General features: G+C 32.2%; 2 protein-coding genes across 2 annotated transcripts; one reads left to right on the plus strand and one right to left on the minus strand.

The window, feature by feature from the left end:
- Nucleotides 1–3,441: 3,441 nt before the first annotated feature.
- On the minus strand, nucleotides 3,442–4,697 carry LOC112100917. Its single transcript, XM_024190789.1, has 2 exons — nucleotides 3,983–4,697; nucleotides 3,442–3,896 (listed from the first exon to the last, which is right to left on the minus strand). Exons 1-2 carry the CDS (start codon nucleotides 4,695–4,697, stop codon nucleotides 3,442–3,444), a joined length of 1,170 nt encoding a protein of 389 aa, XP_024046557.1.
- Nucleotides 4,698–5,715: 1,018 nt separating this feature from the next.
- On the plus strand, nucleotides 5,716–10,179 carry LOC18052826 (tyrosine aminotransferase). Its single transcript, XM_006447174.2, has 7 exons — nucleotides 5,716–6,079; nucleotides 7,028–7,367; nucleotides 7,597–7,815; nucleotides 7,946–8,005; nucleotides 8,519–8,674; nucleotides 8,768–8,861; nucleotides 9,165–10,179. Exons 1-7 carry the CDS (start codon nucleotides 5,799–5,801, stop codon nucleotides 9,281–9,283), a joined length of 1,269 nt encoding a protein of 422 aa, XP_006447237.1. The 5' UTR covers nucleotides 5,716–5,798; the 3' UTR covers nucleotides 9,284–10,179.
- Nucleotides 10,180–24,423: the final 14,244 nt, after the last annotated feature.

A 24,423-nucleotide genomic window follows, 5' to 3' on the forward strand; every position in this document is an offset into this window, starting at 1 on the left:
CAATACACACAATAAAACTTCTCTATAGTCATATTATTAGGACCAAACAATTTTATTACTATGAGGATGTTATAGCTTAATTGATGTGTAGTTATAAAAATTATTGTTTTGAATTAGTTATCCTTAGTGTTTTGGTAATTAATTGATTATTTTAATATAAAAGTAAAATATGTGTTACATTTTCAAATCTAATGTATAAACATTGATAAAAATTAAAGAAATAGTTTTAAAAAATTAGTGTGTGTTGATTAGTATTAAAAATTGTTTAATTATCAAGCGATAATATGTTATTTTATGCTTATGTTATAATTTATATTTGTGTTTATGTAATATATTATGAATTATTAATTATGTTTTAAATATATTTAATTTTGTGTATTTTTATGTGTTTATTAGGAAAATTATTAATTTCACGTACTTCGAGGCTCCAAACAAATAAACGGAGGTCAAATTTGGATTCCGGAGGTCTGAAAACCTTAAGATCAGTCAAGATCGTCTTAAAATTGGGCTTGTGTAAAAAAAGTTGACTTTTTCTGTTGACCGAGCACTGATTGGATGATGAAATGAGCTTACAATAGATATGAGTGCATGGGATAACTGGCAATCTTGACTAAATCTCAACCGTTCATGATTCAATGGCCATGATTGTGCCACGTGGCAATGGTTGGTGAAGCAAGTTGGAGGATCCGAATCTTTGTATTCGGGTCGACCCGATCCACCCATTAACCCGCCAAATCTCAACCGTTCTTTGGGCAAATTGGACGAGTCAAATGATGCCATGTGTGATGTTGACTTTTGAAGTTTGACCAGCCATTGGATCTTGATCTAAGGGTTGTGAGGAGCACATGCATGAAGCCTATGATGGACCGCAAAGCACTAGATTATGAATTTATTTTTCTATAAATAAGGCCTCATTTTTATGTTTTAATCATCTCTCTACAACTCTCGTCTTCTCAAATTCTCTCCATCTCCTTGTAATCTTGATTTCCAGGTGTGTTTTTAATATTTTGTATAATTATTTTCATTAATAAAATTAGTTTTATTTCTAATTTTAGTTGTTTTTATTTCTTTTAATTATAAGTAATTCAATTTTACTACTTCTTTTTATTTTAATTATGCTTAACTAAATAATATTAGTTAGGGGAAGGTGAAACTCTTAAGAAATAAATATGATTTAATCAAATTCTATGTTTAATTTTATAAATTAAATTATTTTCTATTTAATTTTATACATGTTTTATATTTTGAAAATTTGATTTATTGTAGACAAACAAATGAATTTGGCACAATAAATTCTTAAGATCTTAATATAAGGCATGGTGAAATGGTATTTTGACTTATTGTAGACAAATTAAATTTTGGCACAATAAATACTTAATTTATCATAAAATTAAAGGGAAAATAATAATAATTTGTATAATTAATCTTTTGGGTAATAAATCTAAAACAAATTGGCAAAAAGAATTTATTAAGTTTTATTTATTTCTAAGAGTGGATCCATAACCTTAACTAGTTCAATTCCATAGTTTCATTTAAATTAAGTTGTTTATATTCAAGTTTTAATTTCAATTTTTAGATAAAATAAAATAAACTAATTAAATCTTTTCTCTGTGGATCGACCTCGGACTCACCGAGTTATAATACAACAAGACACTCTTATACTTGGGAGTTAAAATTTACTTTTAAGTTGTGTCATGTTTTTGGCGCCGTTGCCGGGGAAAAGTTTTTTTATTTGGTTTGTTTTTCCGTTTTTTATTTTTCTCTTATATGTAAAATTTCGTTTACCCCCTTTTTCTTTTCTTAAATTCTCTTTTGTCCCCATATCTTTCATAATTCTAGTTTCACCCCAACAATTTCCGTTTCCAGCCCAATCTTCTGGTAATTACGTTCGGACCCCGATATCTTTCAATTGTTAACTGACCTAGATTAGGACCATAATTTTTTATTACAAGATGGACATTATTCTTATATAGAGTATCATTATAGAGAAATTTTACTATAAGTATTACGAAATTTAATATTATTATTAATAAGTAAAAATTTGTTAACCAAATTGAAAATTTAAGCCCTTAACTTTTGAGTTTCGTGGGTACAACATATTCTCAGATTTTGCAAAGCAGCTTGCTAGTCCACATCAAATAGATTCGGTCATTAATTGGTTAACTTATCAACGGTTTGATCTTAAGTTGAGCCTGAGCTAGAAGAGTCCCACACTCGTCATCAATTTAATAAAATATGAGAAGGACAAAGTGCGTGGCCACGTTTTGCACGTGGATCAAAGCTTTAATGTAGACTTCTAATTAAGGTCATCAAATAAAATTGGACTATAGATTCCCTTTACAACAAAGATGTCAAGAAGTATACAGTTAAAATTTTCTATCATTCTATCATTCCACTTGCAGCGTAATTGATCTTTAAGGTCATCAAATTGGATTTAAATTTGCTATTGAGCTGATCAGTTAGTTATTTTTTAAAAAAATATAATTGGTACTTATTGAAAAATTAGGGCGAATGTGGATGTGGCCGCAATCCAAGTCCGAACGGGCAGGGGCCCTCATGGAAATAATTTGCAAACAGATGTTCTTAATTGTCATTGTGGTATAAATCAGGGACCCAATGTTATCTGCCCCATTTCTTTGTACTTCTGTTTTATTTTCTGAGGCACCGTACCCACCCATGGCCCAACCATCGAATTTCGTTGTTACCATTATTACAAAGAGATTAAGAGAAGGGCATAATAGCCAATGCATGCAGAAAATTAAATGCGAATGAAAACAAAATGGTCAATTTCCGCTTCTACAATATGTCGACACGCAGCCACAAGTTTCAATACGTCGGGTCCATTTGGGAGTGAGGTGCTGTAGCTTTTAAGTTGCAGTTGTTGTGGAGTAAAAACTATACATGTGGAGTGGACGTTGATGGTATTTGGTAAAAGTGTTGTATCTTTTAAGTTGCAGCTGCTGATGGTGTTTGGTAAAAGTATAGTAGCTTTTAAGCTGCAACTACTAATGGTGTTTGGGAAATTTTAATAGCTGTAGAGTGGATGAATATTTGTAATAATTAATTTTAAATAACATTATTTTTAATTGTTAACAAATCAATTATTTTTCATTCTTCAAATTATTATATTGACATACAATTACGATTTATTACTTTACAAATTAAATTAATATTTAATAAATCAAATTTATTTTTTTGCACAAGTTGTAATAAATAATTTATAAAACACATCATGGGGCCAATTATAAATAATTTTAAATAACTATTATTGACAATGCCAACCGGGCAGTGTACATGATATGCTTCTCCAAATTGCTTCGGTTTGTACCTGATATGATTAATCGAGTATTATTTACAATACTAAATATATCTAATAAAAATCATACAACATAACAAAATAAAATTAAAATGTAATTAATTACAAAATTTGTATAAATATTTCTATTGTTGTGCCTCCATTAAACTTGCAGCAATGCCATCTTTCAAGATTATTATATCTTGAGTTGTGCTATCAATTGTTTCATAACTTTCTTCATGAGATGTAATATGTTCGCTAATACTATGACTTGGTTCAACCGTCATTTCATCAAAATGATCATTATTTTGTGAATATCTTCTGATATAATTATGCAAGGCCATGGTAGCAATAACTATTTTCACCTGCTTCTTGAATGGATAGCTTGGCATACTTCGTAAAATCTTCCATGTATTCTTCCAAACCCCAAAAGTACGCTCAATAACACTTCTCAAGGAAGAGTGCTTGTAGTTGAACAATTCTTTATAACCCATTGGTTGGCTACCTCTACGAAATTCAGGAAGGTGATATCTTTCACCCTTATATGGTCCTAAATACTCACATAACTCCGGATATCCTGCATCTACTAAATAATATTTTCCTAAAAATAAAAAGAAAAATACAAAATAAATAACACAATCTAATCAATTGAATAGGTATATATAAAAAAAAATTAGAAACACAAACCTGGAGGAGGGTTTGGAAAATTGAATGCAGGATTCGTAATAGTTGTTTGAAATACCCTTGCATCATGGGCACTGCCTTCCCAACCAGCCACTGCAAATATGAATTGCATATCAAAACTACATACAGCCATTACATTCTGAGTTGGTGTCCTTTTTCTACCAATAAATGGAATTTGATCCTCCGGAGATATTGAGGCAGGTATATGAACACCATCAATAGCACCAATACAATCCTTAAAGTAAGGCATATATCTTGAATCTTCAGATATCTCTTTGGGAGTGGTAATAAAGTCAGGATCCAACGGTTTTATCAAATCTACGGACATACGACACACACTATCTAATACCTTGTCAAAATATCTACTCACAGTCTCACCAGAATGTTCGAACCGCTCCATTGTTGACCGATTTCCTACACTTTGTCCTAGTATATACAAAAACATTCCTAACATCTCAGCGCCACATGTTCTCCTTGAACTCTTTAACCCATAATTATCTTCTAAGTTGGTGCATAATCTTAAAAATACATCACTATTCATTCGAAACATGTTAAAGCACCTGCTTACATTTCCACCAAGTATTTCTATCAACCATTTATGCCATGTTTGAGTAGAATTCATACAAGGCTCCTTATGGATAAATGTCAAATAATAATGATGCATCAAAACAGCTATTACACAAACAAGCTGGTCAAACTCCTCTTCATCATTATCCATATTTTTATATCAAACTATCAACTGGCTGAATTCAAGATAAATTGCTTCAACAGGATAAATTAATTATGTATGCTTGGGCATGTGGATTTTGTGAAGGAAATTATACGCCAAGAGCCAGAGCTTGCCGAAAAGTTAAGACATAATTATGGAAGATATATTAATAATAATTTCAATGCTATTATTTTTCCTCAAGCAAATAGTCCAGAAAAATTTAAGACATAAAACGATGACTTCACAATAACAGTGGACGAAGACTAGCTAAAGAAGCTCATATTATAGGGACAAGTGCAGATTTAATGAAGAATCCAAGAATAGAAGTCCAGCAGGACAATGCAAGGCTAAGAAAAGTAAAGGCAAGGCAAGAACAAGCATTTGCTCACTACATAAGCGCAATCTCGAAGCAAACAAATATGCGTGCTGCACTTTCGGCAGAGTAGTATTTTTAATACCAAAAACACATATGCTATTAATTTTCCTCAAGCAAATAGTCCAGAAAAATTTCCATAAATAAGCCTCATGGTAAGAACAATGGATATATTTTACAAAATTTCCATAAATAAGCCTCAAGCAACTAAATCAATAGCAACAATTCATATACATTGTAAATGTAATATAAAGTGTAATCAGTGACAAAATAAAAAGTATTCATTCATAAACATAATTTACAAAATATTGTTTAGGGTTTGTTTAAAAAAATCGATTTGAAATAGAACTCCCACTGACATGACTGTTTGATAAAATGAAAATGGAATAATATATAAGGTTAATTTAGTAATTAAACTTGCAACTGAGAAAAAAAATCTGTCAAGTTGTCAAAACACAACTATAAATATTACCAAACACTTTGATGGCTGGGCAGCCACCACACTCCCAAACGGGCCCGTTATCCCATCAAACCACTTGTGGGAGCCCATTGACATTTGTCAAAAATTATGGGAGTAGAGGGAAATTATCCCAAAATAGTAAAAATAAAAATTTGTCACCCTACTGTCTATTCTTTATTTCTTGTTGGCTATAGTAGTCAGTTGTGAGACGTCACTTCCGCCTCTGCTCGACTATATATATATGTACGTGTATATCTTTATTAATCGGCGGTGAAAAATGGAAAACGGAGGAGGTGCAAATGGAAACCAGTGGGGGTTCAAAGCAAACGAAGAGCTGAAGACAGCATCAGGCATTACGGTGCGAGGGGTGCTCAACAGCTTGCTTGAAAATCTCAACAAGAACGACACAAGACCCCTTATTCCTCTCGGCCACGGCGACCCTTCTGCCTTTCCCAGCTTTCGCACCGCCTCTGTTGCCGTTGACGCCATCGTCCATTCCGTACGCTCCGCCAGATTCAATTGCTATTCATCCACTGTCGGTATTCTCCCCGCTAGGAGGTATTTGCATGGTGATGCGTTGCATTTATGCTTAGTTTAATTCAAGTTGTTGGATATATCATTGACTAAGTGAGTGCTCCTTAATTGCTGTTAAAAGATTCCATTGGCATTTGAGTTGTGTCATACGTTCTTGGAGACGACAGAAGTCCAATCTTCAATGTCATTGTCATCATTATTATAAGATTATATTGTCACCAAGAGGCAGTTCTTTTTTTCTTTTTTTTTATTAGAATTCTATTCCAATTCTAGTTTTTTTTTTAAATCACTATTCCAATTCTAGTTGTTTGCCTATAATTATAATAAAATTTTTGTTATATATGGAAAATTAAACTATTCTCTTTGAATTGGTTTTGCTTTTGGTACATTTTAATCAACTTAATAGAATAGTTATATACCATATACTGTACTCTTTTCTGTCTTTCTTTCTAATATTTATTTGTTTTTTTTCCTTTGTTCTTTTGACTAATTTGGTATGGTGAAGTTGGTATTTGATGGTTTCCTAAATATGATTTCTAAACAATAACTTTGAAAAAAATAATACGAAATTTTTATCAAATAAATGTGGGAGTAAGTCACCTAACTTTCAAACTACAGTTGCAAGTGTTTACTAAACATACTAGAGTTATAGTTTAAAAAAGCCACAACTGTTAAATAATAATAGTAAACAGAGATTGAGTCAGTTTCTTGAAAAGTGAAAGTAATTTAAAGTTTGTAAAATGTTGAGCATTCTGTGGTTATCTTTGAATGTTGAACAATGAGATGGGGAACAAGAATGTCAACTTTGTAACATTGAAGATGTGAAGAGATTGATATTAGAAGGAAAGGTTTATATCAAAGGGGTTTTTGAATTATCTCATAGATAACTGCAATCTTGGTGGTTAATCTGAATATTATTGGAACAGAAAGTGGACTAAAATGTACAACCTGTTCACTGTTGTGGAATTTCAGGGCTATCGCAGATTATCTTAATCGTGACCTCCCATACAAGTTATCACCCGATGATGTTTATCTTACACTTGGCTGCACACAGGCAATTGAAGTCATATTAACAGTTCTAGCTCGGCCTGGTGCCAACATTTTGCTCCCAAGACCTGGCTTCCCATACTATGAGGCTCGTGCAACACATAGCCATCTCGAGGTTCGCCATTTTGATCTTCTTCCAGCAAAAGGTTGGGAGGTTGATCTTGATGCAGTGGAAGCTCTTGCAGATGAGAATACTGTGGCCTTGGTTATCATAAATCCTGGAAATCCTTGTGGAAATGTGTATACTTATCAACATTTACAGAAGGTAAGCAAACTGATTTTTGTACTCTTAGGTTAGCAAAAGGACAAAATGAAAAAAAGAGGAGGAAGAAATTAAGAGGGAAATGAAAATGTTAATGGCTATTGAGCGTTATTTTATTTAATGACTGACATTGCAATGCTTAGCCTTATTATTTAAAAGTTTTAAACCCATAAATTGATGGCTCTAAAGCTTCTGTAAGAATATTGGTGTTTGCTAATCCATTGAATATTAGATTGCAGAGACAGCAAAAAAACTTGGGATAATGGTGATTGCAGATGAAGTTTACGACCATCTTGCATTTGGGAATACTCCTTTTGTACCAATGGGAGTGTTTGGGTCAATTGTGCCTGTCCTTACACTTGGATCCATATCAAAGAGATGGATAGTTCCTGGCTGGCGACTGGGTTGGCTTGTGACAAGTGATCCCAATGGCATCCTTCAAGACTCAGGGGTAGCTTTCTTTCACTCTATCTCTCTCAATATGAGGATGGGTGATTATCTTCTTTTAAGTGAAAGCGTCTATACTACTGTTGTAAGCCTACAACAGTGATCATGATCTGTTTTGGTTTGTACTTTCTCAGATTGTTGATTCCATTAAGAGCTTTCTCAATATCTCCTCCGATCCTGCAACATTCATTCAGGTTTGTGTTTATGATGCTTTTATCAAAGAACATGATTATATTGAAATAGAGTTACAAAGATTCATCCTGAACTTCTATAAAAGTTCTCCATAAAAAATTAAGATAGTGAGTAACAATTATCTTTCACACTCTTAAGTCTCAACTTTAAATTTTTGTTAAATTAATTCTCCTATTTTATGACATGTATCAAGTTAAGAGTTTCTTGAAAATGTCATGCAGCAGTACTAATGAATTCCATCACATTAAATCGTAAGTTCATAAAGTAGATAGTGACAATTAATTTCTTAGTTTGTGTGATGGGTAAAAATCATTAAGCACTCTAGATTTTTATTTTTACGTTTTTTGTAAATAATGCGTCAATGGAAACCCCTCTCTGCTCATGCGAGCAGGGTTTGAAGTTTGAACCCCAGAATTTTCTAGTTGAACCAACTGGCACCGATAAGCACTCAGATTTCACATCTTGTTTTTCTTGATTTTCCTTATGAAAATATAACAATGTGCTTTATGCATCAGGGAGCAGTTCCTCAAATCCTCGAGAAAACTGAAGAGGAATTCTTTTCTAAAATCACTGACATTCTAAGAGAGACTGCAGATATATGCTGTGATCGACTTAAGGAGATCCCTTGCATAACTTGCCCTAAGAAACCAGAAGGGTCCATGTTTGTAATGGTAAGACTTAAGAGCATCATATATATATGATTGTACTATTGTGGTTCCGAAGATAAATGTTTATATCCTGAATAGTATTTACTTCTTTTGTAGGTGAAACTGAACTATTCACTGTTGGAAGGCATTAACAGCGACATGGAATTCGCTCTGAAGCTGGCTAAAGAGGAATCAGTCATTGTTTTACCAGGCAAGATACATAAAATCTATGTTTACCAATCAGCATAATACTTTTCTTTATCTATGCAGCTTTGAAATTTGTTGCTTCTGAAACTTGTGTCTTCATGAAAATAGATATTATGAGGAAATTGGTGTTTATTTATCCCCCACTAGTTTCAGACATTTTCAGTATTTGGTTTAATAACGAATAAAACATGAGATTTGTGGCCTGGAAAGAAAGTCACAAAATAACAGAAACTCTAAACTTAATTGTGCTTACAGCAAGTGCTAAAGAGATTTTTGCTACCTAACCCTTTGATTCTGGAAATAACAGGGATCACTGTGGGGTTGAAAGACTGGCTACGCATAACTTTTGCCGTTGAGCCTTCAGCTCTTGAAGATGGCCTTGGGAGGATGAAAGCCTTTTATGACAGGCATGCCAAGAAGCAGTAAGATTATTAATTTATAAGAAGCTATCAAGTCTTAGTATGGGGATCAACCATGGCTCGTTGATCTCATGCTCCTTTTCAGTCTCTGTTTCTCTGATATTGTCAGAGTTACTGGTGACATGTGAAATAAAATCCCATCTTGTTCTGTCTTCTGTGGGAAATAAATCAAAGACCTAAGAAGGGATGTGATCCGCAACTTCTCGTTGCGTCATCACCACCAGGTGTTATAAATTATTGTGTTTGACTCTGTTCAGTTAAAGACCTTATCATCTTACTGGCATTATTACATATGAATGCAAGGGTGTATTTCTTAGCTCCATTTACGAAGATTTTTTACTCAGCAACTTTTATATATGCACACTTGATGAAGAAAAAAGGTGTCACAGTAAGGGGGAAAAAAATGGTTAGATTGACTTCAAATGCTTGCACACTTCAGTAGAAGCCCTTGTGAATACAAGGCTATCAACAGCAAAAAGAAGGTGGGAAATAGTGACGTCTCTAGAAGATCTCAACCAATGAATCTGGCGTTGCCTTTCTCCCTGCAACAAAAGAGTTGAAAACACCTCTGGACATCTGTACATATAATGAACAGGTAGAGGGGTAGGGGAATCCCTGTCGAAGGCCTCTTCCAGGCTGATTTAACCCTTTAGCAATCCCATTTATAATAACAGAGAAAGTGGGGATAGTAGCACAGTTCGTGATCAAAGCCACCCATTTATCCGAAAAGACCAACCTCTCCATAGCTTGCTTCAAGAAAGACAACTCTATCATAAGCCTTACTTATGTCAAGCTTTATAACTAATAAGCCATTCTTCTGCCCTTTTGCTAAGTCTAATTTCGTGCAAACTCATATCTAATAATATTGTTGTTAGTGCTTAGCCGGTTTGATATGAATGCAATTTGAGTTGGGGAAATAATTTGATGGAGAATTTGTTTTAATCTATTAGATATGGTTTATAGATAACATTACAAAGGTCAATAGGTCAAATTTATTGGTCTTTATTCGCTTAGCAGTCTTGGGAATTAGAGCAATATATGAATGATTTAGATGAGCTGTAATATCTTGGATATTTTTGGAAAAAGAAGAATTATTAAAGGAGAAGAATTTTTATGTCCTCTTACTAGAATGACAATTCTTAATTTACCTTTAAAATGTGTGAAATTTTCAATTTATCTTCATTTTTATTTAAAAGATGAGAGAAAATGGGAGGCATGTTAATAATATTTCCTTTTTGTCTTCTTAATGATAGACGGGTATAGTTAAATTGATATTTTCACACTTTTAGGAGGTAGATTAAAGATTATCATCTTTGCAAAACAATGTTTATCATCAATCCAAGTATGCATTTCAAAATTAATATATGTTACTACTAGGGTCCTTCTATAGGCTGGGCTAAAACTTCAAATCAATAATGGGTTAAAAGTTAATTGTTGGATGAGATCCAATAGTTCTCTGTAGTGAATTAAAATTAAGTAAAATCAATATCAATAACGGGATAAAAGTAAACATTGGATGAGAACCGATGGTTCATTGTAGTTAATTAAAATTAAATAAAATATCAGAATTTATTCGATGAAAATAATTTTGCCAGTTAAAATAGGTTAGATTGAGATGTGTTACTGATTAAAGAAGGTTATATCTTTTTATGTGATAGTAATCTAATAAATCACAACTCTTTTAATTTTCTCTATTCAAATATAAACAAAATAAGTTATGCTAATATACTGCAATATTATATTTGTATTAGAGATTACATGCATAAACCAATTCTCATATGTCAATTCTTCATAATTTTCTTACAAATGCATTAATTTAGTGCTATGTTTTTAAATTACAATATCTAAAAATAAAATCTATCAAGTTTTCATATAGTTGACATTAAAAAGAAAACGTACAAGAAAAATTTGAAAAAACAATTTAAGTTAAAAAAATTATATTTCAATTTATATAAATTATCTTCACCAGATTAGTATATTCTTAAAAAAAGTACAAAAAATTAAAGAAATATTTTTTTTTCAAAAGACTAAAAAGATAAGGTAGTTACTGATTATTCATATAACTAGTAATTAAAGGGAAAATTATACTTGCACCCTAAAAGTGTGGAGGCATGGTCACAAAAACCCCCAAATTTTCAAAAAATGACATCAAGACTCATTTTTAACTATAGTACCTTTGAATACAGTGATTTAAAAAAAATAACTTTAAGGTTTTTAATTGATAAAAATTTAATATAAATAATATAATCTATCAATGGACTAATAAATTAAATTATTTTTAACATTTAAAATAATATAAAAATTTTAAGTTATTATATTTATTTTAATAACATATTTGTATTTATTATAAAGATTTTAAATAAATCTTTGGGTTAAATAGATTTTACAATTAATAAAATATCTCCCTATTGATGATATTAAAATTGTTTTTTGCATAATATTCAAAGTAATTTTAATTTTAATTTTAATTTTAATTTATTTATTTTTAAATATTACTTTAATATAATAAATACGTCTAATAGGTTGTAAAATACAAAAATATTTTTAAATATTAAATTTTTTGTAAAATGCATATATTATTGCATTTATTTTAATACCATATTTCTATTTATTATAAAATTTTGAGATCAATTTTTTGGGCTTATTGTGTCAAAGGACATTATGGTCAAAAAGGGAGTTTTGATGTCTTTTATTGAAAGCTTGGGTGTTTTTGAGACAATTTTCCCAAACCTTGGAGAATAGGTGTTCTTTTTTCTTAATTGAAATTAAGGTGGAGGTCATCACCCTTAAATTCAATGAGTAATTAAAAAACTCATTATCAATACTGTGAAAATTCATACTGCATTAAAAAATTTTCCTTCTAATAATATATATAAAGTATCAATTCGGATGCTAATATATAACATTACTCTGTAAATATGCATTATATATATATATAGGGTGTTGTTTCAGTCCGGGAATCCTAAATTAGAACAGCATCTCAGAATTATTTATTGGCTTCACATGGTGGAGCCCATCATATATATATATATATAGGGTGTTGTTTCAGTCCGGGAATCCCAAATTAGAACAGCATCTTAGAATTATTTATTGGCTGCACATGGTGGAGCCCATCATGTATAGCCAACCAAAAAAAAAAAAAAAATTGGGGGCTGTTAGATTTCAATCCAACGACCCCCAAATGATTCCCGAGTGTTGTTCTAATCTGGGAATCCCATATTGGAGTACACACACACACACACACACACACACACACACACATTTCTATATATTCGTAGTTTCTGGTCCAAGATCTTAAAGTATGAAAAAAGTTTTGGAAAGTTTTAAAACCGTGGAGTTTTAAAGGCTTAAAACTTAAAGCACTTAAACCGCATGATTTATGCATTTTTCCAGACTTTTCTGCAATTTAAAATGCCATTATATATATATATATACACACACATATACTGCACTTGAGAATTTCTATATATTTGTGTGTTTGTACCTTGCACTCTATCTCTTTCGCACTCTTATTTCTGGGGTCCTACTAAATATACAGGGTGGGATTATTACTTATCAGCACAATAAAATTAGAAGCAATTTAGTTATGGTTTGAATAACCCCTCCTAGAGAACCATCAATCATGATAATTAATAAACATGTTACGGGACAATGAGCATGGAGGTTAACTTCATCTGAACGAGCTTTAACAAATTGAAGAAAGTTAGTAATATTTGAGGCACTTTTGGTATAATTTTTGAAAATATTTTTGAGTTGCTTAAATCCTTCCATGAGAGGGTGTGGAATAGGTATTGGCAAGTATGAACCATGCTTCCTGTGAAGTGTTGGCTCTGGCAGCAAGAGGAATAATTGTGGGGGAGAGAGAGAGCCAACAAGGGCATTTAGGATGAGCTGATCTTGACGAATCCAAATATTATAGGCTAGAGTTGGGTGTTGTTGCATTATTTACTATTAGAGTTTCAGGTTTACAAGGTTTGGAGCCATCTACATAACCTAAAAAATCATATCCAATGAAAAGAGTTTGGAACTGAAGTTTCCAAGAAACATAGTTGATGGTGGTGAGTTTAAGTAGTGGAGCAAGAGTGGATATATTTATGGTAATAAATTGAAATTCATTAGTGTGAAGAGTGGTAGGATTTACCGAAGTGGTAGTGGTGATTGCTTGATTCGAAGTGTTGGTGGGATTGTTTTGATCGGTCATTCGGTTTGTTGGAAACAAAGAAGAAGAAGCTCTGATACCATATTAGAGAATATTTGATGGAAACTGAAGAAACTAAAACCCTAAAATACTTTAAAACATAAGATAAGAATGCAATTTGAATACAAACTAATTACATGAAGAAAGAGTCAAACTAGGAGATAAAAAAAATATTAAAATAATAAAGTCAATATGTTAAATATTGACTATAATTATATATGTTAAAGAGGAGAACAAAGTTAAAATATTTAAAATAGTAAATCAGACTCGTTATAGGCCAAATACACACACACCCACACACTCAAACTAGTGTTTGTGTCTCTAGGCATGCACTTGGCATGTATATGCATATGTGTTGTGTTTCGATGTACACTAGCCATGCATATATATATATATATAGTGATATTTCATTGATTTCACTTTAATAAAACCCTATAACAGAAAGAAACAACTCACGGTGAGTGACAGAGTGAAAGCAAGGCAAAGGAAATGGAGGAGAAAGGATCAAATGAATGGGGTTGTACTTGTAGAGAGAAGCAAGTGTAGGACTAATCCAGCATCAATGATTTCGATCAGAGCCGTTATCGATGTGTTAATGGAAAACCTCAACAACAGCAACAAAGATGATAATATTAATATTACTGGTCTATCATCCCACTTCTCCATTTTGACCCCCTCGTCCTTTCCTTACTTTCAGACTACTCTTTTAGCCAAAGAAGCGAAGACCCTATTGTTGATGCATTCGATCCGCTAAGTACTAACTGTTTAGATTTTTTGTTTCCTTGTATATATATTTTCATTAGCAGACTTGGCGAGGAATCTGTTGCTGTGGATGATTTTTTTATTCTATATTTATATCATTTCTTTTGTGCTACAACATTTCAATACTTGAAAAAGGTAGCATAGTCTCAAGTGCTTTACAATTTATATTTAGGAAAATTTTATTAAACCCATAGATATGGCTAAAATATGGGCAGTGTTTTGCTAATCAATTATCAGTGAACTCTTCTACTGGGGAGTTTTTCCCAATGTGATTTTAGTAAATTTGATATTTAAGAAAAAAAGGCCTCTCAAAATTTAGAATACAACCCAAATATGTCTTAATGAATTTACACGTGTTTGGCCATCATTATGTTCAATTCCAGTGTATTGGTTTATATGCATACCGCTGTAGGTGATTGGGACACTTGCTAAGGCCATTTAGTTTTTGGGAAGAAACCATATATGTACATATGGGAGAGTTTGGATTGATTGTGCTAATAATTACACTAGGATCTAAATCAAAGAGATAAATTCTTCCAAGTTGGAGACTCGATTGGATTACAGCAAATGACTCTAATGGGGTACTTAAAAAACCGGGGTTGATATTCCATTCTCTATTAGATAATTTGTCTATGATATAGTTTGCACTCACTACAACAAAACTAAGATATAGTAACATGTGAAAAGTGTTACTAAAAGTAAACTGTAACATTTTACAAAGTGCTATGTTAGCCCATGTTACCAAAAGTATTCCTTTTTAGTAGCAATTATAGAATGCCATAAATTTTAATTCTGTAGCATATAATAAAAGCTGCATATTTAGTTTTCGTTGTGGTAGATAATTTTTGTCAATACTCATTATGTAACACTTAAGAAATGCTATCAAATTGTCTTTTGTAGTACAATAACAATAATGTAAATATGTTATTTGTAGCACTTTAGTCACTCTACACATTTTAATCCAGAAATCATAAATCCATAGCATCAGAGATCTAAAATCAATCTATAGTATAAACATAACAGTACAAAGAAAGCTTGAAAAAAAAATTAATATCTTGGTGCAAATGAGAACCCGTGAAACAATTTGAAATTTACAAATCACATAAGTAAAGCAACTATCTAGCCTAAAATCGCTTTTTAGTGAATTAGCAAAGTCCAATTCATTACTGAAAAATTCAGCGTATAAATATTATAAATATTTATGGAAAATTAAAAAAATAATAACCATTAAAAGAACATATTTCCGTAACACTATAAGTCCATACTTTTGTCTCTTTTTTTTTCATCAAAGCAATTCAATTTCATTGACTCTACTATGCATATTTCCTTTTTTATTTTTATTTTTATTTTTTCCAATATTATTATGTAACTACAGGTGTTTCTAAATCAAATTTAGACTGTTACAAACCCTAATTTATTAAATTATTGGCTAGCGTCAAATTTGTCAAAGCCACAATCTACATATTGCCAATCATAAATTATCATTACATTACTTACATAAAAATAATGTAAAATCAATTGTTTGTAATAATAATAATAAGTAATCTTGATGGATTGAAAGCAAGTCAGCGACGGCAGTTGGTAGAAATGGAAGAGACGATAATCGAGCTAGAAGTTGCAACTTTAGAACGAAACTGATAGGCGATAGCGTCAGGCATTGATAGCATGTAGGTGTGTGATAAGTGCATATTTTTCATATATTTTGCTATTAATTTCTCTATCTTTTTCTTGTTTTGGTCTTCAATATTCTAGTTATTTTAGTTAATTTTTAATTTAGTAAATTATATTTTATTATGTTAATTTTATGTTAATTTTTATATTTTGTTATTTTAGGTGCATTTTGGGAATAATTTGTGCTTAAAGGGATCAAAGCTAGAGAGAGTTAAAGATTGTTGATGCTCGCTGCCGTGGTGATAAAGTTGAAAGGAGAAGAAGAAACAATTAAATTGATTGACTGAATTATTAGCTAAAGGACATGAGAAATATTAGCCAAATTAAAGAGTGCACGTGAGGGAAGCCAAAGCAAATTAAAAGGCTTGGCCTTTGGCTTAAGAGTTGGAAAAGTCGGTGGGGTCCATTTGAAGACTAAATATAAAAGCCAAACTTTGGTTTTAGAAAGTGGCGGCTTTACTTTTGTTTTTAATCCTTTTCGTGAGAGGATTTAGAGCATTATAAAAGGAGAGCTGCTAGGGAAAAAAAAAAGAGAGAATCGGGAGAAGAGAAGAGCAGCAGCTGCAGGTTTGGAGCAAAACTGATCCAATTCGGCAAGAAGAAGAAAAAAATCAGCAGCCGGAATTCAATTGAAGAAAAAGGCAGCCGCTTGAATTAATTTCCATGACTGGTCTTATCAATTTTCATATTCCCAATTCAATTATGTTAGGCTAAATTTTATTTGGTTGAGGGTGAATTCAAAACCCTAAACATGCTATGCAATTAAATTTAAATTCTATCATTCAATTTATTTAATTGAGATTGTTTATGTTCTTCTATAATTAATGTTCATGGTTTATTCTTGTTTGATTTAAGTGGCCAATTAGATAGAACTTGAATAGATTTTATTGCTAGATTAAAATTCTTGATCCGTAATTGTCTTGATATTTTAATCATTAGTAGCAGGTTGGAATTAATGATTTCAATTGGAGAACATAACCTAGGTTAAATAATCCGAGCTTGTGTGTTTATTGCCTAAATCAATCTAATATCTTTCTTTGTTTAATGCTTCCATTATCTTAAATTTAAAGAGCTTATTTTAAATTATTTAATGGTTAGAGATTAGGTGAAGAGCTTATTTTACCTAACGACACACTAAGGAAAGATTGAGACTAACAGAGCTTATTGCTGTCTATGGTTGATAGTTTCAATATAAATTGATAATAAAATTGATATATTATGTGCATGTTTGGTGGTGGCGAATGATCCTTTAACCAAAGTTTTCATCATTATTATTTCTTTCTCCTTTAATTAGAGTTTTTATTAAATTCTTGTTCGTAATTTTAATTTCTCTATTTCTTACTATTTAGTTAAAAATTCATAAACCCCTCTTTTATTTTTAATTGGTATTTTCTTTAGTTAGACTAATTTATATTATTATTACTATTACTATTATTTTATTTTAAATCTTGCTTTGGAGTTAATAATAAATATAACTAGCATAGTCTCTGTGGGATCGATCCTTACTCGTTCTGTACTAATTATTTATATTAGTGGTAAGGTTTTAAATTTGGTGCACCTTAACGACACTACCAGTGTGTGTGAGTGAGGCTGTAAAAGTGAGGGAGCAATGCCGTGACTGTGGCCGTTGGTAGCATGTGTACTTATGCACTTGTGCTTGTGCTGCTTGAAAAAGCAGAAGAAGAGAAGAGAGGAATCAGTTATGGATTTTTGGTTGCTCTACGTGCGTGAGATGAGAGAAGAGAGGTTTCTGTTCATTTATACACACACACACACACACATGTATATATATGTATGTATGTATGTATTATTGTTGACCCAAATAGGTTTTAATTTTAGTTTGGGCAACGAGTTCTAATTCTCAAACTATTTGGGTTCTATAGGTTAAACCGAACCAAACACCTATCCTTATATAAGCCTAAATGATTACATATTATACCAGAAGGATGTCCTACTTGTAGAGTACCTTGATAGAGAAAAAAGATGGTTAAAAGTATAAATATAGGAAAGGAATTCCTGCCAAAGTTTCATGGTATTTTTCACTTATTCCTAGATTTAAGTGAATGTTCCAATCACCACAAACTCCTAATGACTTAATTTGGCTCGCAAATGAAAGAGAGATTGATGTAAGATTCGTCATTTGACTGACTACCTGACTTGAAAGTTAGCGGATGACAAGTGGCCTGATTTTGCTTTTGAGTATATAAATCTCAATCTTGCACTTTCGGCTAATGGAATCAATCCACACAGTTCACTACAGTTGTTGGCTAGTTGTCCTTATAACTTACAATCTTCCTCCATGGTTGTGTATGAAAAAGAAATTCATGATGTTTTCATTGTTGATTTCCAAACCACAACGACTAGATAACAACATGGATGTGTACTTAACACCACTAATTGAGGACTTGTAGTCTTTGTACACTACAAGAAATTTAGCAATAGATGACAGACATTTTGTGACAGATTCTGAGAAAAAAGGGCATAGGTCATAAAAACATGATAGAGTTGTGATAGATTTTTTGTTTATCATGTATTCTTAACTGATTGGTGATGGACTCCTGATAGAAACAAATTATGTCAAGAATATATGATGTCTTTGTGATAGAAATTTAAACGTCAATAATTCATGATCGAATTTTCACATTGACTTGATTTTGCTGTTTTTTTTAATCAAAATTTTAGGTATAATTTAGAATAAAATATTACGTGAATGAAGAAATGTCGTCATTTTAGTTAAGTTGGAACGACAACGTTTTGCACATAAATTTGAAATATTAAATTTTGAGAACTTTTTATTGTAAAATAAAATTTAAAAACTTGAACACTTCGTTTTAGTGCTGAGATAGCCTTGAATCCCTAATTGTTTTTATACGTATCAACATACAATTCATGAACATACAGAAAGTAGGCTAAGGCTAAAACCCTCAATTTTGACTTCTCTTAATCTCTCAGACTGACTTCCTTTCCGTCGGCATCTCATCGGAATCTCGGCCATCGTCTTTCTAACGTATTAGTTACCGATTGCATTGTGAAATTGATTGAATGAAAGTGCATTTCGTGGTATCGCCATCGTCATCATCACCATCATGTTCCTTGCCATCGTTTTTCTATCCACATCTTGCTATCTTCCTCATCATAATTTTATCAAAGCCCTTGGTATGATTTCTATTATGTCTTCATTTTGCATGTTGTTTATTTTTCACAAATCTAAGTTAAATCGATTAATTCTATAAATAATCTAACAAAAAAACTTAATTAAAAAAATTGATTAGTTAATTTGTTGAAAGAGTGCAAAGGATATCAGTTTGTTAGGGTTAGCAGTAGTAGTAGCACAACAATAGCAGTAGCAGGTGTGAAGTAAATTTTGGAGATGAAGGATTAGAGAAAATGGGTAATTATTTAACAGCAGTAATACTACTAGTAGTAGGACCAAGAGCCAAATAATTTGCTTATTGTGGTAAATTTGCATATTTAAGGTTATTTTTTCATTGAAGTTTGGGGTTATTAGGAAATGATGAAGTAGCAGTACTGTTTTTGCAATAAATTTGTTGAAAATATCTTTCCTTATGTGAAAGTTGATCCTATGTTTTTGTTGGAACAGCTTGCTGCCACCTCTCTTGTTGAATATTTTGCTGCATCTCTTTTGTTGGAATAGTTTGCTTTAGAGGAATTAATTTGATTTAATAAATAAGTTGCACTTCTTTATTTTAGAGTTTGAGTTCGTTAGTTAATTTATAGTTGCATGAAAGAAATTTAATATTATGGTCCTTTATATGATAACATGACTTGAAGTTGTATTGGGCTTGATTTTGGTGTTGTGTTTATTTACTACTGTAATGTGTTTATTTACTAGTATTTTATGCTGTGACCACTATAATGTGTGGGTCAAAATTTTTTGTTATGTTTATGTTGCAGTAAGTGTATTTAAAGTGGTGTTAATTTGTACTTTGCTTATATGTATTGATAATATATTCTAATTTTTTATTTATTTGTAACCTCCTTAATGTGTCAAGATCAAAACTAATTGAAACTAAAAATGGATGATTCTTGGGTTCATTGTAGTAAAATGTCAAGTGAGTATGAAGATGGGTTTGAAGAATTTATAGTTTACTGTTGGTAATTCTGAAGGCAGTAGTGTCATTAAACGTCTGTGTACTAAATGTATGAATATATCCTTTCGTACACATAAGGTTGTTCGTGAACATTTGTATTTTTATGGTTTTGATGTTTCTTACACAACCTGGAGTTGGCATGGGAAAATATCAATAACACACCACTTCCTAATATATATGTAGATGTTATATTTGAGTTTATGGAGTATGATGATGGTAACACAATAGATAGGTTAACGATGCTTATAAGGATTGTGCTGCAGATCCTAAAGCATTTAAAGAACTTTTAGAACAGGCCAAGAAGCCTTTGTACTCGGGATGCAAAAATTTCACTAAGTTAGGCACTTTGATTAGCTTGTTCAATATAAGGGGTAAATTTAGGTGGTCTGACATAAGTTTTATCGAGTTATTAGGTCTTGTAGTCAAGTTGCTGCCTGAAAGTAATGAAATTCTTGTGTCTATGTATGAGGCCAAAAAGATAATGTCCGCTTTAGGCTTAGAATATATGAAAATACATGCTTACCCAAATGATTGCATACTTTACAAAAAAGAATATAAAGGGCTATCTGACTGTCTTAGTTGTGGTTTATCTAGATGGAAAAAAATGGTAGTGTTGACCAATATAGGAAAGGGGTTCCTGCAAAGGTTTCAAGGTATTTTCTGCCCATACCTAGATTTAAATGCATGTTTCAGTCCTTAGAAACTGCCAAGGACTTGACTTGGCATGCAAATGAGGGAGTCGATAATGATAAACTCCAACATCCGACAGACTCGCCATCATGAAAATTAGTAGATAACAAATGACCTACATTTGCCTTTGATCCTATAAATCTTTGCCTTGCCTTAGCGACTGATGGAATAAATCTACAGAGCTTTCTTAGTAGTACATATAATTGTTGGCCAGTTATTCTTATAACATGAAATCTTCTTCCATGGTTGTGTATGAAACGAAAATTCATGATATTGTACCTACTGATTTCTAGTCCTCAACAACAGGGCAACGACCTCGATGTGTACTTGACACCTTTGATAGAAGATTTACAAACTTTGAGAGAAGTTGGGGTGTAGGCTTATGATGCCTACAAAAAGGAGTTCTTTAATTTTCAGGTTGTGTTATTATGGACTTTAAATGACTTTTCAGCATATGGACATCTAGCTGATTGAACTGTTGAAAGATATAAAGCCTATCTATATTGTGGAATAGACACCACTAAATATAGAGTTAAACACAGTGACAAGAAAAACATATATCGGTCCCCGTTGTTGGCTTCCTCATGGTCTTAAATTTCGAGACCAAGAAAAAGCCTTTGACACGCAATAGAGAGAGTTTGCTCTGAAATTGTTGGATAAGGAAGGTGTCTTGTGGCTGGTTGAGTCTATTGATTATAAATAAGGGAAGAAAACTCTAAAAAATGCAAAAGTTCCAAAAATAATGATCGCATTTGGTGGAAAAAAATCTATATTCTATAATTTCGAGTATTAGAAGCATTTACTTGTACGTCATCAATTAGATATTATGCACATTGAAAAGAATGTGTGTGAGAGCATTTATGGAACAATGCTCTATATTTTGGGAAAGACCAAAGATGGTCTTAAGCCAAGAAATGATCTTGTGGAAATGAAAATTACAGATGAATTAGCACCAATTTTATAAAAGAACAAGCGCCCATTCCTTCCCACGGATTGTTATAACATTAACTAGAGATGAAAAGACAAGGTTCTGCAAAGCTTTGAAATGTATTAAGGTTCCAGCTAGGTATTCCTTAAACATTAAAAATCTTGTATTAATGAAGGATCTTAAACTTTAGAGTCTTAAGTCACATGACTGTCATGTTCTTATGTAACAACTTTTTCCTATTGCCATTTGGTGTGTCTTACCAAAGCATGTTAAAAAAATTATGATCTGGCAAAACATTTCGTGACTTTGTGCTTGTTAGAAAAATATTTTCCTCCTTCTTTCTTTGACATTATGGTACACTTGATGATGCATGTAGTAAATGAAATTAGATTATATGGCCCAATTTGCCTTCAATGGATGTATCCTTTCAAGAGATACATGAAAACTCTTAAAGGTTATGTTCGGAGCTGCAATTGTCCTGAGGGTTGTATAGTAAAGAGTTATATTGTGGAAGAAGCATTAGAGTTTTGTGCAAAATACATGTCAAACATGAATACAAAATGCAGAACTATTGACCTATTGTCAAAGAATAACTCGAGTAGTCTGTCAACTCCATCTATTACACGTAGCCCCATGACAAAATTTCACAGCCATATTCCATGATTGGATTCCTTATAATATTCTACGAATGCTACTGCTATCATAAATAAAGCTATAAGAGACTGTTTAGTAATTTTCTAAGAGACAACTTCAAAGAATAAGCTAACTGGTTTCTTTCAGGTGTGATTAATACTAGTCCTGCTCCACTCCCATAGGAATTTAGTGATCTATTAATACATAAATTTCAAACATAGGGCTCTATTTCTCTTACTTGGAGTGGTGTAGTGAATTCGGCCCTGAAGTCTGCAACTGCTTACCTTTTAATCGCCTTGTTAGGGATATACTTGATGTTGAACTCACATCATTCTATTGCCAATTGTACCATCCTCTCGGAAATGTTGGATCTCCTTAGTACTTTCATGAGTAGAGTGTCGATTAGGACTTTGATATTGTGGGCTAAAAAGTATGGCCATAATTTTTTGGCTGATACTACCTACCTAGTGATAGTTTCTCTAAATCTAGGTAGCGGGATTCAACTCCAACAAATGCATAGCTAATTTAATAAATGGGAAATTGGGCATCCTTTCACTTCTCAACAATGCGACATTTACAACTGCCTCTAATACGACTAGATATAACTCCAACTCCTTACTCTCAAATGGTTTTGCCAAAGTTAGAGTATGTATGAGGTACTTTTTTAATACCTCAAAGGTCATCTCACATTCATTGCTTCAGTTAAAGTTATTAGTACCCCTAAGAGTTTTTAATAGAGGGGTGCTTTGTTCGTCAACTGCGAAATAAAACTGCTTTACGCAGCTAAATCTCACATTCATTGCTCTAGGTGAAGTCATTAGTAGCCCAAAGAGTTTTAAATAGAGGGGTGCATTTCTTAGTCAACCGCAAAATGAAACGACTAAAAACAGACAATCTTTCCATTGGACTTTGTACTTCCTTCTTATTAGAGAGGGATTTTATCTCTAAAATTATGCACACCTTGGTAAGGTTGGCATCAATCCTTCAGTTATGGACTAAATAACCAAGAAACTTACCTGAGGTCACTAGAAATGCACATTTGTTTAGTTCAGTTTCGTCTGGTATTCTCGAAGGATCATAAATGCCTCTTTAAGGTGGTGTACATGATCACCTATATGACTTTTGACAAGCATATCGTCCATGTAGACCTCCATCATTTTCCCAATATGATCTTTAAACATGGCGTTCACAAGGCGTTGGTAGGTGGCTCCCGTGTTTTTTAATCTAAAAGGCATCATGCGATAACAAAACAACTCTTAATTCATTATGAAGGTTGTTTGCTCCTGGTCTGCTGGGGACATTTATATTTGCTTACAACTTGAAAAGGCATCTATAAAATTTTGCAAACCCAATAGTTAAGTTAGCTAACTAATCTATTCTGAGAAGCGGAAAACTATTTAATAACTCTATGAAATAAGAGTTATCATGACACTTTTAGACTTAAATCAATAATACTTAGAGAGTAAATAATGTATTTTAATTGCATTTTTATTATATTTTGCATAAACATTCATCTTAGTTTATTCATAATAAATTTTGTTTGATTTAGAATAATTTGTGTGCTAAATCATATGCATAATTGTAGGTATCCGAAAATCCAAATTTCAAGGAGGGAATGTTGATGCAATAGGCTTGCAAAAGATGAAAAAAAACTTGCCTACAAAAGAATTGAAACAAATCTGGAACAGTACAGTTGCTGTAATTATTGCTGTAGCAACCATTGCTGTAGTAACCATTGTTGTAGCAATCCTGGAATAACGATAGAGAAAATTCTGCGCGGGATAATTGAAGAATTGCGATCTGCAGTTTCCTAATCTGACTTATGTGTGACCTAGGCTTCTGTTTATCTTAATTTTGAACAATAAAAGAAGCACACATCATAAGGAAAAGAGGGATTAAGGGCTGCACAAGAGGAGAATTTGCAGAAATCAATTAGGAGCTCAATCCCTTTTATTCTTCTCTTGTTTTCTTGTTTACTTTTTATTTATGGGGACATGTTTGATGGTTGAAACTTTGTTCTTTATTTTGCTTTTGCAAATCATGAACTAAATTTATTTGTAGTTGAGTGATAAATAATCTTGATGGTTTATTGACTGAAAATATGAGTTGCTGCATATTTGCTGTAGCATTTTGTTTTGATAGTATTTATTTTT

This window comes from Citrus clementina, unplaced genomic scaffold (genome assembly GCF_000493195.1).
Source record: "Citrus clementina cultivar Clemenules unplaced genomic scaffold, Citrus_clementina_v1.0 scaffold_2, whole genome shotgun sequence".
Classification (NCBI taxonomy): domain Eukaryota; kingdom Viridiplantae; phylum Streptophyta; class Magnoliopsida; order Sapindales; family Rutaceae; genus Citrus; species Citrus x clementina.